Source organism: Staurois parvus, unplaced genomic scaffold, assembly GCF_062004578.1.
Source record: "Staurois parvus isolate SC_StPar_1 unplaced genomic scaffold, SC_StPar_1.0 ptg000538l, whole genome shotgun sequence".
Classification (NCBI taxonomy): Eukaryota; Metazoa; Chordata; class Amphibia; order Anura; family Ranidae; genus Staurois; species Staurois parvus.
In genome coordinates, this window is record NW_028318334.1 from 8,481,560 (window position 1) to 8,501,520 (window position 19,961).

The 19,961-nt window shown below is 45.0% G+C and overlaps 2 protein-coding genes across 3 annotated transcripts in view; one reads left to right on the forward strand and one right to left on the reverse strand.

The window, feature by feature from the left end:
- The window catches only part of MRPL38 (mitochondrial ribosomal protein L38), a 35,821-nt gene extending 33,979 nt beyond the window's left edge, over positions 1-1,842 (reverse strand). Inside the window, exon 1 of the mRNA XM_089690658.1 lies at positions 1,438-1,842. Coding sequence (XP_089546784.1) covers positions 1,438-1,501 — 64 coding nt within the window. The 5' untranslated portion in view covers positions 1,502-1,842. The remainder of the gene's footprint in view (positions 1-1,437) is intronic.
- Positions 1,563-19,961, forward strand: part of LOC149451479 (uncharacterized) — a 30,384-nt gene continuing 11,985 nt past the window's right edge. Inside the window, exon 1 of one of the 2 annotated variants that reach the window (XM_089690657.1) lies at positions 1,563-1,695. The gene's annotated coding sequence lies outside the window, so the exon portion shown is untranslated. The other variant, XM_089690656.1, reaches the window with a different exon arrangement.

Sequence of the window (19,961 nt, forward strand, 5' to 3'; positions counted from 1 at the left end):
GGAATAGTGCCCCGTCCTTGGTGTCAGTGTGGGGGGAATAGTGCCCCGTCCTTGGTGTCAGTGTGGGGGGAATAGTGCCCCGTCCTTGGTGTCAGTGTGGGGGGAATAGTGCCCCGTCCTTGGTGTCAGTGTGGGGGGAATAGTGCCCCGTCCTTGGTGTCAGTGTGGGGGGAATAGTGCCCCGTCCTTGGTGTCAGTGTGGGGGGAATAGTGCCCCGTCCTTGGTGTCAGTGTGGGGGGAATAGTGCCCCGTCCTTGGTGTCAGTGTGGGGGGAATAGTGCCCCGTCCTTGGTGTCAGTGTGGGGGGAATAGTGCCCCGTCCTTGGTGTCAGTGTGGGGGGAATAGTGCCCCGTCCTTGGTGTCAGTGTGGGGGGAATAGTGCCCCGTCCTTGGTGTCAGTGTGGGGGGAATAGTGCCCCGTCCTTGGTGTCAGTGTGGGGGGAATGGTGCCCCGTCCTTGGTGTCAGTGTGGGGGGAATGGTGCCCCGTCCTTGGTGTTAGTGTGGGGGGAATGGTGCCCCGTCCTTGGTGTCAGTATGGGGGGAATGGTGCCCCGTCCTTGGTGTCAGTGTGGGGGGAATAGTGCCCCGTCCTTGGTGTCACTGGGGGGGAATAGTGCCCCGTCCTTGGTGTCACTGGGGGGGAACAGTGCCCCGTCCTTGGTGTCACTGGGGGGGAACAGTGCCCCGTCCTTGGTGTCAGTGTGGGAGGAACAGTGCCCCGTCCTTGGTGTCACTGGGGGGGAATATTGCCCCGTCCTTGGTGGCGGGGGGGGGGGAATAGCGCCCCGTCATTGCGGTCAGTGTGGGAGGAGTAGCGTGTCGGTGGGGGGGAATAGCGCCCCGTCATTGGTGTCGGTGGGGGGGGAATAGCGCCCCGTCATTGGTGTCGGTGGGGGGTGGGAATAGCGCCCCGTCATTGGTGTCGGTGGGGGGTGGGAATAGCGCCCCGTCATTGGTGTCGGTGGGGGGTGGGAATAGCGCCCCGTCATTGGTGTCGGTGGGGGGTGGGAATAGCGCCCCGTCATTGGTGTCGGTGGGGGGTGGGAATAGCGCCCCGTCATTGGTGTCGGTGGGGGGGGGAATAGCGCCCCGTCATTGGTGTCGGTGGGGGGGGGGAATAGCGCCCCGTCATTGGTGTCGGTGGGGGAGGGGAATAGCGCCCCGTCATTGGTGTCGGTGGGGGGGGGGAAGAGCGCCCCGTCATTGGTGTTGGTAGGAGGGGAATAGCGCCCCGTCATTGGTGTCACTGGGTCCCCCATTGTGGGTGAGTGGAGCAGGATTTCATTGTGTACTGCTCGCTGGTTGGAGTTGTCCTGTAAAGGCCATGTACCCCTCGTCTGATCACATATATCACACCCACCACAACACATGTTCTACTACTACTATCCTACAGTGACACATATACGGGGACACAGATCCACATCTCCAATTACCGGCAGTACTGATCATCCTTCCGGACACCGGCCTCCTCACAGCTCTCACCAAGGGCGCCGCCATCTTTCCTGTCTGCCCTGTCAGCGCGCAGAGTTGATGGGCGTTGCTACCACACGCACTGGGCTCTCCCCTCTGGCCATGTGGGAGGGGCTATTGAGTGATCCCAACATTGGCTCCTGTAGGCGTGTCTCTGGTAGGGTCACGTGGGAGATGAGAAGGTGGGGTCCCGGTTGCCGGGGGAAGCTGCTGTTCTTGTGGTAAGGTGATCTGCAAACATAGGACCTGTGTAAACGTAGGGCGTGCTGCGGAAGGTTCATGGGACGGACTGAAGGGCTGAGCGGCAGTGTTGCTTTATGGGAGCAGAGGAAAGCCTAGGAGCTGATTTGCTGCTGGCTGTCTTTGTGAGGGAATGCCCAGAGCTGGAAACGGCGAAGACATCACAGCATCTCCTCAATGCGTCCCTGCAAGTTTAATTCCGCCCCTTTTTTTCGTTCCAATTCCTGTCAGCCTTTGAAGCTGTGACACCCAGCGCCCCATGGTGTCACTCCACCCCCTCCCTCTGCTCTGTGCTGTGGGGGGAGGGGTGGGGCACAATAGCAGAGCTGGTCACGAATTCCCAAAAGAGGAGCCATGGTAAAGCGGCTATTTATTATATAGGTTCTGGAATCTGTGAGAGTGCATGCAGGCAGTGGAGTGGACACCCAAAGAAGGGCCCAGCTATAAGAACAGCAGAGGAGTGAAGCTTTAGGACCTGGATTAGGTAAGTACAAAGGGGCCTGCAGTGATTGGAGGGGTTGTTTTTTTGCCCAGAGATGGGCTTTAATCACTTGTCCTCCTGAGGATTTACCCCCCTTCCTGACCAGGCCACTTTTTGCAATACGACGGTACGCTACTTTAACTGACAATTGCGCGGTCATGGAACGTTGCACCCAAATTAAATTTACGTCCTTTTTTCCCCCCCACAAATAGAGCTTTCTTTTGGTGGTATTTCACCACCTGTGCATTTTTTATTTTTTTGCGCTATAGACTAAAAACCCCAACAATTTTGAGAGAAACTATATTTTTGACTATTAACCCCTTCATGCCAGCGCCTCCCGGCCCTTTAAGAGTTTCAGAAGCCGGGAGGGGTTTAGGGTCATGTGACGTGTTGTCACAGCGGTCACATGATCGGGAAAGGTCCCGATCGAAAGAGGAGATCGGGACCTTTCCGTGAGTACCAGACGTGTGTGCTGGGCACGGGTTCTTGGCACATATGTCCTTTTTTAATAGAACGCAAATGTGCGGCCCAGACGCCAGGAGGCTGCACATTTGCGTTTGGCTGGTGTGAAGAGGTTAAACATGTCCAGTAAAAAAAAAAAATCTAATTTCCTCAAATTTAGGCCAAAATGTATTCATGTCTTTGCTAAAGAAAAATCCCAATACGTGTAAATGAATTGGTTTACATGAAAGTTGTAGCGTCTACAAATGGCGGTATATATACTGGGATTTTTTATTTTATATTAGTAATGGCGGTGATCAGCGACTTATAGTGGGACTGTGGCGGGCATTCTTACACTGGGGGGGGGAAACTAACTGCCACTGGCATCCCCAGTGACCCCAATACAATAAAAAGCACTGACACTGTATTAATGGCACTGGACAGGAAGGGGTTAATATGTGGAGCAATCAATGGGTTAACTGTGTACTGTTTTACTATGTGTGCTGTGTGTATTTTACTGTGTAAGCACGCTGCTTTATATTGCTCTGACGGGAGAGATCTGTGTTGTTTACATACAGGTCTCTCCTCCATCAGTGATACTCGACGATTGCCGGGTGTCGGCGGAGAATCTCCGGCCAGGACCCGGCGATTGACAGGTGTAGCCACTAATGGCGGCACAGGTAGGGCGCACACTCCACCTGAAAATACAAAAAAAAAAGTGATTTTTTTTTTTTCAAAGCCCTGCTACCTTGTAGCAGTATGTATGCCATACGGCGGTCAGGAAGCGGTTGCAGACTAAGGTCTGGTCCACAACATAAAAAGTGTGTTCATACATGCGGTTTTGTGCGTTCTTGACATCCCTTCTATTCCAATGGGCTGCCAAGCACACAAAGTAAAATCGCACCTAACTGCATTGTACTTGTGTTCCGTGCATTTTGGTGGCCATGTTTGCTAGATGTGTGGAGATGCCATTAAAGTGTTACTAAACCCAGGACTCTGCATTCACTATATCTGGTCTCCCACAGTACACACAACATGGAAATGCAATTATATCAGTAAATATAAACTGCTACATACCTTTTCTCATCAGCAGTTAGAGCAGTCTTGTGACTTCTATCAGTGTGCAGCAGAGCACTGGTTAAAGCTTGTAGGAGGAGTTTTCATTTTGCTCTAGGAGGATACAGGACCCTTGACCTCTGTCTGGACAGTGCTGATCGGCCCTGTGCTGATCACACGCACTTACAAAAAGAAAAAAAAAACCCTCTAGCAATACACACCAAACTGAGCATATGTAGAGTGTCTCCACGTGATATTTCTTATCAGGAGATAAGAGGGGTACTTTGGGGGAAGGGGAGGATCAGAGAAGTGAGGATCAAACACCGTTTTTACACAATGCGGAGGATTAGCCCCTTAGGTTCCACAGTGAGTATAACAAGCATGCTTTACTGCATATACAGACTGATTTTACTGTTTTGGGTTTAGTAACACTTTATATTTGCACTTTGTCTGAATTTTAGTACTGTCGTTAATGGCATGTCTGCAGCTGGCAGTGCATTCCTGTGCAGTGCGGAAAAACACGCTTCCGTGCAACAATTGGTGGCAACAGACCCCAGGTCCACATTTTAAAGAATAAATTACACCTGTATTAACCTCTTGCCACCCATGTGATCAGGGTGGATTTGATTTAAATCAAACTGATTTAAATCACGATTTAAATCACTAGTCAGTAAGGCTTGATTTAAATCCTAGTTTTCTACATAGACTAATTCTTGCTGGTATAACTTTAATATGCAAGTAGATGAAGATTTTTAGAATAACAACTTTTCATATTAGTTTTTTTTATCCCCAGTTTAATAGGTTAATCATTCATATTTGGACAACTTTTCTGTTATACTTTGGAAGGAGAAAAATAATCATTACCTTAATAACAATTTAAATAGATTTATTCAACTGAAACAATAACATTCCAGCATATGTTATTTGCTTAAACAAACATCCATGTTTGGTAACTAATTTGGCTAAACAAAATATATATATTTTAAGAAACTTAGACTGTCAGCCCCTTCCTCCTCACACTTAGTTTCACTTTCTTCTTGTGCAGATCTATTCCACTCCAAACAATCAGAAAAATATTGTTTCTATTCTATTCACTGAACTTCTTGAAACTTAGCACTGAAGGGGTTGATTCTGTATTCATAGGTTTGTAGAAGTTAGGATTAAGATCTTTTTTTTAACTCTGTTCATGTTATAACATTTTTGCTGTGAAGAAGAGGCATGTGATCTCCGCTGAGTCAAATTCAGTTTTGAGAACTGCAAAAGTAAACCAAACATCTGTGATAATATCTTGTAGGCAGAGAAACTGCCCAATAATCTTACAAAATCCTCTGGAAGAGCATGACATTGTGAATGGATTCATGGAATTTATTTGCCAAAAAAATTAAACATTATACAGCCTTATTCTACATAATTAAAAAACTAATTTTTATTTCATGATGGAATAACCTTTGGATGGTAATATATTTTCCTTAAAAAGCATTTTATTTAAAAAAAATCCGATTTAAATAAAAATCGTTTTTTTTTTTTTTTTTATCATTGATTTTAATCAACCCTGCATGTGATGCATATTTAATGCACGAGTCCATAGACAGCCAAGGTTTGTTATTGTGCTTAGCGTATGAATACTGCGTACTCCCAGCATAGTGACTGAGCTATCAGAGACAGCTCCAGCTCTCTAGTAATGGTCAGGAAGTGGTAGGACAGGTTACCAATTGTCACCTGTGACAGCCAATCACAGTGCTCACGTGATCAGTCAGTCCTTCCTGTCCTTAGTTGTAAAGAACTAGTTCAAGTGATATTAAAAATTCACATTTTTTATTTAAATAGTAAATATGTTATACTTACCTGCTCTGTGTAATGGTTTTGCACAGAGCAGCTCTGATTCTCCTCTTCTCGGGTCCTCTGCCGGTGCTCTGGGCTCCTACCACCTGCCGAGTACTCCCATAGCAAGCCGCTTTCTATGGGGGACTCGTGCATGCTTGCTCCCGAGCCCTACTCTGTGTCCATAAGACACGCCCAGCAGAGCTCAACCCTGCCCCCCACTCTTCTCCTCACTGGCTCTAATTGACAGCAATGGCTTCCGCTGCTGTGTGTCAGCCAATAAGGAGGGAGAGACCTGCAAGAGCCGCAGCTCTTGTGCGCATCGCTGGATCAGACTTGGAGTTGTATTAGGAGGGCTGAGGGGGGACCCGCACACTGAGGGTTTTCTACTCTTATGCATAGAATGCATGAAGGTAAAAGACCTTCAGCCTTGAGAACCACTTAAAGGGATGATGGGCGGGGAAGGCTTAATGGGGAATTTTGGGTCACCCACCCTACAGATTTTTTTCCTCCTCTTACCTGGAATGCAGTGTTGTCCTCAATACAGGTACTCGCCTGCCTCAGCAGGTCTAGCATTGTCCTCCTGTGATCAATTCACTATTGTCAGTCTTTGTCCTGTGCTGCCACCTTTGCTCCTTGCCCTTGGGTGCCTTGGGTTCTTCTGGACTGGGTATTCCAGCTCCCTGATGATACATGCCAGTCTTGCCCTCTTCTGGCTTCTGTGAATGAAAGTGAAGCAACATGAGATATGTGACTTACATATTCCAGGAGGCTTCACAGTGCTGGAGAGTTATTCTTGCCTAGGCGAGGATGGTGGCAGGGGGGTGGAGTATGCAAAAAAAAAACATTTATCAAGCCCTGAGGAAGAGGATAAGTCCTCAACGCGTCAGCCTGTTGAGATTCCATTGTTCTGTCACGTCAAGAAGTTTTGCAGATTGTATTGTGCTGTTTTCATGAGATGAACATGTACTTTAGTCCATTTTGTGAGTATAATGCTTACCATTTTATACATTAAGGCTGGGTTCACACTGATGCGGTGCGGTACATCGCATGTGATTCACACAAGAACCGCACCACATTCCTGTGCAAATCACATGCAATTTGTGTGCGGTGCGATTGGAGGCATACATTTTGAATGGCTTTAATCGCATTGCACCCGCACCAAAACGGTGCAGGACCCTTTTTTGGGTCCACACTAGAATTGGATTGCATGGGTATTCACACCTATGCGATCCGATTCTACACATCACATCGCATTTTGCAGACCGATTTCGGGGTGGTGTTAACATACTGGGTGCGATTCTGCATTCACACAGAAAATGTTGCGAATTCCACACCGCATCAGTTTGAACCCAGCCTTATGCCATAATTAAGGATAAAGCACTAGGCTAGTGCACCCTCTTTATTACATATAGACCATCTCAGTTGCTTCTGACTCTTCATGTAATCCCAGACAGTCTCAGTGATGGGACAAGGGCTCTATGGAGGTCCATACCACTTGTTTCAGGACACTTTGTTGTACTTGTTAAAGTTCTTTGGCTGTATGTTTGGTGCTACTCCTGTTCACTGACATTGGGTATAACATCATGTCTGCATGTGATTTGTATGTTTACAATTTTGCCACAACCTGAATTGCCGAGGTCCAGTTTGGAAGATGTACCAGTGTTCAATATATCCCTATGCTGTAGTCACCACTTGCCCTCCAGAGGATTTACCCCCCTTCCTCACCGTGCCATTTTTTGCTGTTTGGCACTGTGCTATTTCAACTGGTATGTCCTTTTTTCACACAAATAGAGCTTTCTTTTTGGTGGTATTTGATCACCTCTGGGTTTTTTTTATTTTTTTGCACTATAAATAAAAGAGCAAAAATATTGAAAAAAAAACAATATTTTCTCATTTCTGTTATAAAAAATATCCAATAAACCCAAATGTCATCATAAATTTAGGACAAAATGTATTTTGCTATATGTCTTTAGTAAAAGAAAAAAAATCCCGGTGAGTGTGTATAGATAGGTTTGTGTGAAAGTTATAGCGGCTACAAACTATGGTGTACAGTAACTCCCAAAATTGAGTACACCCCTCACATTTTTGCAAATATTTTATTCTATCTTTTCATGTGACAACACTGAAGAAATGACACTTTGCTACAATGTGACGTAGTGAATGTACAGCTTGTATAACAGTGTAAATTTGATGTCCCCTCAAAATAACTCAACACACAGCCATCAATGTCTAAACTGCTGGCAACAAAAGTGAGTACACCCCTAAGTTAAAATATCCAAATTGGGCCCAAAGTGTCAATATTTTGTGTGGCCACCATTATTTTTCAGCATTGCCTTAACCCTCTTGGACATGGAGTTCACCAGAGCTTCACAGGTTGCCACTGGAGTCCTCTTCCACTCCTCCATGACGACATCACAGAGCTGGTGGATGTTAGAGACCTTGCGCTCCTCCGCCTTCTATTTGAGGATGCCCCACAGATGCTCAATAGGGTTTAGGTCTGGAGACATGCTTGGCCAGTCCATCACCTTTACCCTCAGCTTCTTTAGCAAGGCAGTGATAGTCTTTGGAGGTGTGTTTAGGGTTGTTATCATGTTGGAATACTGCCCTGTGGCCCAGTCTTCGAAGGGAGGGGATCATGCTCTGCTTCAGTATGTCACAGTACATGTTGGCATTCATGGTTCCCTCAATGAACTGTAGCTCCCTAGTGCCAACAGCACTCATGCAGCCCCAGACCATGACACTCCCACCACCATGCTTGACTGTAGGCAAGACACACTTGTCTTTGTACTTCTCCTATCCTGGTAAACCGCTGTATGGTCTTGGCCACCGTGCTGCAGCTCAGTTTCAGGGTCTTGGCAATCTTCTTATGGCCTAGGTCTTCTTTATGTAGAGCTACAATTCTTTTTTTTCAGATCCTCAGAGTTCTTTGCCATGAGGTGCCATGTTGAACTTCCAGTGACCAGTATGAGAGAGTGAGAGCGATAACACACATGTTCCCATTCACACCTGAGACCTTCTAACACTAACGAGTCACATGACACCGGGGAGGGAAAACTGCTAATTGGGCCTGATTTGGACATTGTCACTTAGAGGTGGACTCACTTTTGCTGCCAGTGATTTAGACATTAATGGCTGTGTTGAGTTATTTTGAGGGGACAGCAAATTTACATGTTATACAAGGTGTACACTCACTACTTTACATTGTAGCAAAGTGTAATTTCTTCAATGTTGTCACATGAAAAGAGAGAATAAAATATTTACAAAAATATGAGGGGTGTACTAACTTCTGTAAGATACTGTACATACTGGAATTTAGAATTTAGGAATTTTTGGTTTAAAAAAAAATCCCAATAAGTACCGCATTTTTTGCTCCGTAAGACGCACTTTTTTTCCCCCAAAAAAAATGGGGGGGGGGGGGGGAAATGTCTGTGCGTCTTATGGAGCGGCCGGCCCAGTATTCCCACTGCTGCCTTGTCATAATACCGGGCCAGCCGCTCGGCTCTTCTCTGCAGCAGAACCTTACCTGTTCCTCGGTCCATTGCTGTCCTCACGGTCTTCTCTCCCGGCATGGGCATTTTTAGTGTGGGCACCCGGCTGTGACAACTTGCGGCTTCACAGCTGGGTGCCCACTGCGCATGTGCAAGAAGCGCTGCGCTTTGTGAATGGTCCAGCAGTCTTCTGGGACCTGTCACGTGTCCCGGAAGACAGGGAGGGAGGAAGTGGGTGCAGGTACCTGTCAATTTCGGGTACCCGCTTCCCCTCCCCCTCCCCAAAGGTCCGCAGTCTCTGGTCATCCCCTGTATTGTGTCCGCAGTCTCTGGTCATCCCCTGCACTGTGTCCGCAGTCTCTGGTCATCCCCTGCACTGTGTCCGCAGTCTCTGGTCATCCCCTGCACTGTGTCCGCAGTCTCTGGTCATCCCCTGCACTGTGTCCGCGGTCTCTGGTCATCCCCTGCACTGTGTCCGCGGTCTCTGGTCATCCCCTGCACTGTGTCCGCGGTCTCTGGTCATCCCCTGCACTGTGTCCGCGGTCTCTGGTCATCCCCTGCACTGTGTCCGCGGTCTCTGGTCATCCCCTGCACTGTGTCCGCGGTCTCTGGTCATCCCCTGCACTGTGTCCGCGGTCTCTGGTCATCCCCTGCACTGTGTCCGCGGTCTCTGGTCATCCCCTGCACTGTGTCCGCGGTCTCTGGTCATCCCCTGCACTGTGTCCGCGGTCTCTGGTCATCCCCTGCACTGTGTCCGCGGTCTCTGGTCATCCCCTGCACTGTGTCCGCGGTCTCTGGTCATCCCCTGCACTGTGTCCGCGGTCTCTGGTCATCCCCTGCACTGTGTCCGCGGTCTCTGGTCATCCCCTGCACTGTGTCCGCAGTCTCTGGTCATCCCCTGCACTGTGTCCGCAGTCTCTGGTCATCCCCTGCACTGTGTCCGCAGTCTCTGGTCATCCCCTGCACTGTGTCCGCAGTCTCTGGTCAACCCCTGCACTGTGTCCGCAGTCTCTGGTCATCCCCTGCACTGTGTCCGCAGTCTCTGGTCATCCCCTGCACTGTGTCCGCAGTCTCTGGTCATCCCCTGCACTGTGTCCGCAGTCTCTGGTCATCCCCTGCACTGTGTCCGCAGTCTCTGGTCATCCCCTGCACTGTGTCCGCAGTCTCTGGTCATCCCCTGCACTGTGTCCGCAGTCTCTGGTCATCCCCTGCACTGTGTCCGCAGTCTCTGGTCATCCCTGTACTGTGTCCGCAGTCTCTGGTCATCCCCTGCACTGTGTCCGCAGTCTCTGGTCATCTCCTGCACTGTGTCCGCAGTCCATTGGTTCAGAATAAATTTGTTTTTGTGAAAGTTATAGCATCTACAAACTATGGTATATATACTGGAATTTACACAGCTTTTACTTTCTAACTGCCTTTCACATTTCTTGAGGTGCTAAAATGCCAGGGCAGTACAATTGCCCCCAAATTACCCCTTTTTGGACAGTAGACACTCTAAGCTATCTATTTATTTTTTTAAAACACACAAAGCACACAAAGTTGTCCATGGGTATATTTGGAATTAAACCCCAAAATATATTCTGCTACTTCTCCTGAGTATGGGGACACCACTTGTGTGAGACATTTTTGGGGAAATCCAGTGACCCTTTGAAAGCCTGATGGTGTGTATATTCCTCATTTCACTTCCTCACTACCTATCACAATTTTTCAGAGGCTCTGAAATTCCAGGATAACACAATTCCCCCCCCCCCACTAATGACCCCTTTTTGGAAAGTAAGCACCCCAGACTTTGCTGAGAGGCATGTTGAGTCAATGGAATACTTTATTTCTTTTACCACAAATTCTTGGAAAATGGAAAGAAAAAATTGTTTGTACACAAAGTTGTCACTTAAATGATATATTGCTCACACAAGCCATGGGTATATGTGGAATTACTCCCCAAAATACATTCTGCTACTTTTACCGAGTATGGGAATACCACATATGAGACTTTTTGGGAGCCTAGCCACATACGGGAGCTTGAAATCCAATCACCACTTTGAAAGCCTGAAGGTGCATAACTTCCTCAATTCACTTCCTAACTACCTATCACAGTTTCGGAGGTCCTGAAATGCCAGGATAGCTCCACCCCCCCCCCCCCCCCCAAATGATCCCTTTTTGGAAAGTAGACATCCCAAGGAATTTAATAAGAGGCACAGTGAGTATTTTGCATTCTGCTACTTCTCCGGAGTGACTGACAGCAGAAATATTATTTTATTTTTGTGTGGTTTTTGTTGAAATTAATACCTGTGGCCAACAGTCAGGTTTATTTAATCAGTCAGCTTTGTTTATAATTTGAAGTTCATGTGCCCTGCAGGGGGTGTGCGATGAGATCTATCCCAGCAGGGAGTGCAGACAGCATGGTGTCCTGTGACTGTGAAAAGCCAGACCTGTAAGCGCCAGGAGCTTGGGGCTTGGTCAAATTGAAAGGGCCATATGTTGTCCCTATGGAGGGAGAAGGAATAGGTTTTTTTTTTAGTCCGGATAGAGAGGGCAGCCCATGTCTGCAGGCCTTGTTAGGTGTTGCATTGAACTGTGCTTTGCTTTGTGCACTGCTCGGACTTGTGGTTCTACGTTGCCTGTGTGGTCTTGAAGCTGCAGCCAAGACACACAGCCCTCTGAAGACCCGTGAGGAGTTGGTGCTTATCTGCCTAGACTTCCTCTGCTGAGGCCACTGCTGGCTGGTGAGTCCCTGAATTGATACCCTGTGCTCTGTCTTCTTTGTGCCTGGACTTACCCATGGCCTAACAGCCTGCCCTTCTGCTGTGTGCCCGGACTTACCCGTGGCCTACCAGCCTGCCCTTCTGCTGTGTGCCTGGACTTGCCCATTGCCTACCAGCCTGCCCTTCTGCTGTGTGCCTGGACTTGCCCATTGCCTACCAGCCTGCCCTTCTGCTGTGTGCCTGGACTTGCCCATTGCCTACCAGCCTGCCCTTCTGCTGTGTGCCTGAACTTGCCCATTGCCTACCAGCCTGCCCTTCTGCTGTGTGCCTGGACTTGCCCATTGCCTACCAGCCTGCCCTTCTGCTGTGTGCCTGGACTTGCCCATTGCCTACCAGCCTGCCCTTCTGCTGTGTGCCTGGACTTGCCCATTGCCTACCAGCCTGCCCTTCTGCTGTGTGCCTGGACTTGCCCATTGCCTACCAGCCTGCCCTTCTGCTGTGTGCCTGGACTTAACCCATTGTCTGCCCTTCTGTGTGCCCAGACTTACTCATTGCTTACCAGTCTGTCTTCTGCTGTGTGCCCGGACTTAACCCATTGCCTGTCAGCCTGCCCTTCTGCTGTGGGCCCGGATTTACCAATTGCCTGCCAGGCTGCCCTTCTGCTGTGTGCCTGGACTTAACCCATTGTCTGCCCTTCTGCTGTGGGCCCAGACTTACCCATTGCCTGCCAGTCTGCCCTTCTGCTGTGGGCCCGGACTTAACCCATTGTCTGCCCTTCTGCTGTGGGCCCGGACTTAACCCACTGCCTGCCAGTCTGCCCTTCTGCTGTGGGCCCGGACCTAACCCATTGCCTGCTATTCTCACCGTGTGCCCTCAAAATCTTTAAATAAAAGCCCTATGTGCTCTACTGCTCTCTGCGTGTGTTTTGTCCAACCTACACTTCCGTCACAATGGGGATACCACATGTAAGAGACTTTTTGGCAGTCTAGCTGTGTATATGGACCCCAAAATCCAGTAAGCACATTCAGGCTTTTAAAGGGCTTGATTTCCTCATTACACTTCCTCACTACCTATCACAGTTTCAGAGGCCCTGAAATGCCAGGATAGTACAAAACCCATGGCATGTGTGAGCAATATATCATTTAAGTGACAACTTTTTCACACGCTTTGTTCCAAAAACCTGTGGTAAAAAATAAATTCTTCTATTGACTCCACATTCCTCTAAGTAAATAGTTTGGGGTGTCTACTTTTCAAAAAGTGGTAAATTTGGGGGGAGGGGTGCATTTTATGCCCAGTATTAGAAGCTTATGCCAAAAACAATTTAATTTTTTTTTTTCATTTTTCAAAACGTGAAAAAAAAAAGAGATCAGCAAAATACTCACCATGCCTCCTTTTTAAATTCTTTGGGGGTGTCTACATTCCAAATAAGGGTCATTTGGGGGGGTTTCTTGCTATCATGGCATTTCAGGGCCTCAAACTGTGATAGGTAGTGAGGAAGTGAAATTGGTAATTTACGCACCATCAGACTTTCAAAGGGGTCATTGGATTTCAGGCTCCTGTATGTGGCTAGGCTCCCAAAAATTCTCACACAAGTGGTATCCCTGTACTCAGGAGAAGTAGCAGAATATACTTTGGGGGTGTAATTTCAAATCTCCCCACGGCATGTGTGAGCAATGTACCATTTAAATGACAACTTTTGTGTAAAAAATAAATAAATAACTAAAATAAATAAATCTTCCATGGACTCAACAGATAGCTTAGGGTGTCTACTTTCCGAAAAAAGGGGTCATTTGGAGGTGTTTGCACTGCGCGGGCGTTTTAGCACTTCAAGAAATGTGATGGGTAGTCAGAAAGTAAAAGCTGTGCAAATTCCAGTATCTATACCAAAGTTTGTAGATGCTATAACTTTCACACAAACCAATTAATATGCAGTTATTGGGATTTACTTTTTTACTAAAGACATGTAGCAAAATATATTTTGGCCTAAATTTATTAATAAATTTTACTTCATTGGATATTTTTTATGACCGGAATGAGAATTGTTTTTTTTTTTTTTTTTTTTTTCTTTTTCAAAAATTTTCTTTTTTATTTCTAGTGCAAAAAAAAACAAAAAACAGGCGATCAAATACTACCAAAAAAAAACCTCTGTGTGAAAAAAAGGTAAAATTTAATTAATGCACAGTATTGCATTGTCAGTTAAGCTAGCGCAGCGCTGTATAGCAACAAATGGCGTAAATTCCAATATCTATACCATAGTTTGTAGAAACTCTAACTTTCACACAAAGCAATTAATACACACTTATTGGGATTTTTCTTTAACAAAGACATGTAGCAGAAAACATTTCAGCCTAAATTTGACTAACTTTGAGTTTTTACTATATTTTTTTTATAACTGAAAGAAAATATTGGAAGAGTTTCAAAATTTTTGGTCTTTTTTTGTTTATAGTGCAAAAAATAAACCAAGCAGTGATCAAATACCACCGAAAGAAAGCTCTATTTGTGTGAAAAAAAGGACATAAATTTAATTTGGTACGGCATTACATGACCGCTCAATTACCAGCTGAAATAGCGCAATGCATAATGCAAATAATGCAATGCAAATAATGGCCTGGTCAGTAAGAGGGGGTAAATCCCCTTGAGGGCAAGTGTTTAACTCAGAATTAATTCGTCCAACAGCGTTGCACACACTTGTGTATATTCTGAGAGCAAGACCCTGTTGCTGTCAAAATACATAGATCGGTGCTTCAGTTGAATGGCATTCCTGCAAAGGAAACCGCAATGGTTAACAATAAATTGATCCACCCACTAGCCTCCCCAGGCCTCAATGCTTGGGCAGAAATCTCTGCCAGAGAAAGTGTGTGGTATGCCCACCATTAGAATATATCGCTCTGCATCCACCCACTTCTAATGGTGTGCCCAATGTTCTTTTTTTGTTCTGCCTGTGGGCTCAATGGAAAAAAAAAAAGCACCTAACAGATTCCTCTAATCACATCGATCACTGTGGATGAAGAAATCTGTCAAAATAAAAAAAAAATATATATATATATATGCCAAGGCATAGGGGTCTTCCATCCACTGCCCCCCCCCCCAACCCCCCTTGCTTGGGCATATATTCTCCTTTTTTATTTTTATTTTAACTGCGGATGGAAAATCTCCTCCAACAGTGCTGCACACACATATATTCTGAGAACAAGACCCTGTTGCTGTCAATAAACAGATCAGTGCTGCAGCTGAATGGCATTCCTACAAAGAAAACAGCAATGGTTAATATTAGGGTGGAACTGATTTAAATCACTAGTCAGGCTTGATTTAAATCCTAGTTTTCTACATAAAGACTAATTCTTGCTGATATAACTTTAATATGCAAGTAGATGAAGATTTTTAGAATAACAACTTTTCATGTTTTTTTTTATCCCCCGTTTAATAGGTTAATCATTCATATTTGGACAACTTTTCTGTTGTACTTAGGAAGGAGAAAAATAATCATTACCTTAATAATAACAATTTAAATAGATTTATTCATCTGAAACAATAACATTCCAGCATATGTTATTTGCTTAAACAAACATCCATGTTTGTTATCTAATTTGGCTAAACAAAATATATATATTTTAACTTAGACTGTCAGCCCCTTCCTCCTCACACTTAGTTTCACTTTCTTCTTGTGCAGATCTATTCCACTCCAAACAATCAGAAAAATATTGTTTCTATTCTATTCACTGAACTTCTTGAAATTTAGCACTGAAGGGGTTGATTCTGTATTCATAGGTTTGTAGAAGTTAGGATTAAGATCTTTTTCTTAACTCCGTTCATGTTAAGACATTTTTGCTGTGAAGAGGCATGTGATCTCCGCTGAGTCAAATTCAGTTTTGAGAACTGCAAAAGTAAACCAAGCATCTGTGATAATATCTTGTAGGCAGAGAAACTGCCCAATAATCTTACAAAAACCTCTGGAAGAGCATGACATTGTGAATGGATTCATGGAATTTATTTACCAAAAAAATTAAACCTATACAGCCTTATTCTACATAATGAAAAAACGAATCTTTATTTCATGATGGAATAACCTTTGGATGGTAATATATTTTCCTCAAAAAGCATTTTATTTAAAAAAATCCGATTTAAATTAAAAAAATCCGATTTTTTTTTTTTTTTTTTTTTTTTTTTTTTTTTTTTTTTTTTTTTTTTTTAAATCATTGATTTTTATCCACCTTGGTTAATAAAAAAGTAACAAAACTGTAACTCAAAAAACATTAACAATGAAAAAGTAACTCCATAAAATGACAACTACTTTTAGTTTTTTTTTCTATTTTTTTTACACTTTATTTAAATTTTTTTTACTTTTTAAACTTTTTTATAACTAAGATCCAGATGTTAGGGTCTCTCAAAATGCCAGTTTCCTGACTACCTAACATCTTTCAAGACCCTGTGTATATATGTGCCCTAGACTGTGCCTAGCTGTACCCTATACTAATGCGCCACTAGTGTATGGCAGCAACAGAAGCAGTCCTTGAGGCAGAGACCAGGTTGATGAGGACAGGAGGGACAAAAAAAAGCAGGTGTCACGCCTAATTCTGTGTCTGCTACAGACATGACATCTTTTTTGGGGTGATTTTGGGGTTGGGATACCAGGAATGATATCGGGAAAATGCTTCTCATGCAGCCGGCTCACTGCATCTAGGCTGGGGGTTTGGGCCACAACACCTGCTGGATACAAAAGGACCATGATTATCTTTTCCTAGAATTTTAGGAAGGATCCACTGTGTCCAGTTGCTTTGTAAAGCACAAAAGCATTATATAGAGCCAATTGAAATAAATACTTTTTTTTTTTTTTTTTTTTTTATACCTGCATCTGGCTTTTCAGGAAACTAAGTACAGCTTCATCATCTGGTCGTTGAAGTCCCACCCCTCCCATATTAAGGATATAGTCGTTGACACAGAGGGGCTTTTCAATAACATCAACTGTGGAAATTTGGATGGTCGTGTTTGCGTGAATTGAAGACAGGACGAAAAAATCCTGTTTTGTCCTTCCATTTCACTGAGAGCAATTCATCATTTTTCAATCAGGCTTTTTTTTCCCCTTTCTTAAAATGGGTATTTACAAGCCTTTGGGGGAAGCCCTGGCAATTTAGGTCGCACGGTGCCACATGCGTCAATTCCAAGATTGTATAAATGTCTAAATAGTGGCACGCTTGTATAAAAACTGTCCACGTGTAAGTGATACCCCATGTGTTAAAAGGGTGACATCAAATCCCAAACTATCTTGCCACTGCTCCCCATCCTGGGAACTCCACGTCACTATCTTTTCCCTCGTAAATCCAAAAATTACATGTATAGCCTGTTGCCCTCTCACAGGTCGTATACATTTTGACCCCATATCTGGCATGCTTGCTGGGGAGAAATTGTTTGAATGCAAGGTGGCCAGAAAAACTAAGGGACTCATCAACACTGATGTTGTTCTGGGGAGTATACACATCTGCAAATATTTGGTTAAGGTGATTTATGAGGGGCCGAATGTTTGGGGAGCTGGTCGAAATTAAGGGTCACCCAAAGGACGACAGTGTATTGTGACTGAAATGCATAAATCACATTATATTCTTATATCTTTGCCTGTCCATGGCAGCAGCGAACACGGGCATATGAAGAATCGGATCTGTGGAGCAATATAATCGCAATAAATTTTTTGTTTTTAGTAATACCCATGTTGAGGGTTAGGCCAAAAAAAGCTTTAAGTTCGAGAATCCGTAATAGGTTTCAAGCACATACGGAAGGACACTATGGACTCTACGGCCTGTGTGTGAATTCTTTGTGGCTGCGGGACACTAGTTGTGCTAGCTACCGCACCAGCTTGTACTGCATTTATAGGACTGACCACATCACCCAGTAATACTGCATTGCTGGTATTTGTAAAAGACCAGGATATACTAGGCCGCTGGTGCTCGCCAGTTCACCAAAAGGTTGAGCGACACTAGTACTGGCACTCTGCTGCATATGAGAACCATCATGCAATTGTAACATCTCAGCAACCTGGGAACGGGGTCAGGTACGCCTGAACTTAGCAGGGACCTCTACTCCATTGTCTGAGCTATCTGGCAGGGCGCTGCTGAGGTCTACAGGTTTGTATTCTGACCCTGATTCTGTCAGTGAGGCTTCCCCTTTGCTTTCTTCTGACATGCTCAGAATCCTGTAGGCCTCTTCACTAGAGTACCTTTCATTGGACATTTTGGCCACTAGATATATAGGTACCCAGCGTGACTCATGGGAAAAAGAGCACCTGGATCTTTTTCCAGGGATAGCTTTAACCACTGCAAAAAAATACCTGCTAGCAAAAGCAGAGATCAGGTCTGATCTTGCTAACCCTGCAGTTTTTGTATGCAATGTATCAAGTGACCGTTTTCTACTGACACTGCACTTGCTGGGAGAGAAGGGGGGGGGGGGGTTAAGCGTAGGAGCTAAACACAGCTAGCTCTGCATTTTTGGGAACACTATACTAATGTTAATGCTGGCATAGTGCTGATCTGATCAAAGATATTGATCTGTTCAGACACTATACTAGCAAAGGAGGTTTATTGTGTATGTGAGCGTGTCCCTGGCAATCAAGGGGTTAAATGTGATGACTGATGTAGTTGTGGGCAATCTTACGCTATCTGGGAGGGACCCTAACTGATGCTAACACTCGCTGAATTCACCTGTGACACCAATACAGTGATCAGTAGAAAAACAAAATCTGCACACTGTACTAATGACACTGGTGGCGAGGCAGTGAAGGGGTTAACGGGAGAGGGGCAGTTGGGGGGGGGGGGGTAAATGTGACCTATCAGTGCTTTTACTGTTAGGTGTCGTGCATTTGACTCACATGGGTTTGCTTTCTTCTCTCTGGAACGAAATGTGCCCAAGGGAGAGTAGATTGCATCATTTCCTGTGCCTGTCTAATTTAAATCAGCAGATCCAGGCCTGATATCACTGGCCTGAATGTGTTGACTGATCGGCGCTGCATTGAATCACCGCACCACCCGGTTGGCAGGGGTCCAAGAAAAAATGCATTGTTTTGCAGGTAAAGCAAAATGCATTTATTACTTTTGTAGTTAGGTGCCTGTTAAGCATTGTAATCCTGATCAGCAGAGCGTGGGTGTAACTCCATGGTCCTGCAGACTGTTTGTGTATCTGTCTGCACGTACTTCCAATACGGACAGGGAGTTACACTCTCACAGGATGCTCAGTTAAAGTGTTACTAAACCCACAACCGTAAAATCAGTCTGTATATGCAGTAAAGCATGCTGGTTATACTCACTGTGAAACCTAAAGGGTTAAAAGGCTGTTTGATCCTGTCTTCTCTAATCCTTCCCTTCCAGTGTTCCCCCTCTTATCTCCTCATAAGACATATTGTGTGGAGTCACTCTGCACATGCTCATTTTTGATCTATGGCTAGAGAGGTTTTTTTTTTTTCTTTTCTTGGTAGAGTGCATGTGATCACCACAGGACCAATCCTCACTTTCCAGACAGAGGTCAGGGGTCCTGCATCCTAGAGCAGAATGAAAACTCCTCCTACAAGCTTTAACCAGTGCTCTGATGGACTCTGATAGAAGTCACAAGACTGTTCTAACTGCTGATGGAAAAGGCATTTAGCAGTTTTTATATTTAGTAAAATAATTCCATTTCCATGTTCTGTGTACTGTGGGAGATCAGATATAGTGATTTCAGGTTCCTGGGTTTAGTAACACTTTAGCTACCCGTAGAGCTCCACAGCGCCGTGGTAGTTCATTGAGAACTATAAGCCATCAGTCGCAATGGCTGTTATGTTCCTTTTCTGTTGTATTTGTTTGTTTGTCTTAGATTGTCTTTTGGGTCTCATTTATTATGAACCAGTTTGGCAGAAAGGCTTACTTTTAAAGTTCTTGGTGATGCTGTTAGGATGAAGGAGATGCCTATAGCTAACTTGTTCTGGAAGTGTTACTGGTAATGATTGCCATACACTGCCCTGCAGACTGGAAAAGAGAGAAGAAAAAAACAATGACTTAAGCCACGCTATACAGCAGCAAATCTCCATCTATAGTAAATGACAGGGCCCCATGCTTTGCTGCCTTAAGAGGATTAGGATTGTATTTTTTTTTTTCCATCTTCCTTGATTTCTCTTCACTATATAATAAATATCTACATTATCATCACATTTTATATCCAAACAATACTTTTTTACCCTGCCCCCCCCCCCCCCCCAAAAAAAAAACCCCATAATTAAACACTTCATGTCCGGACTC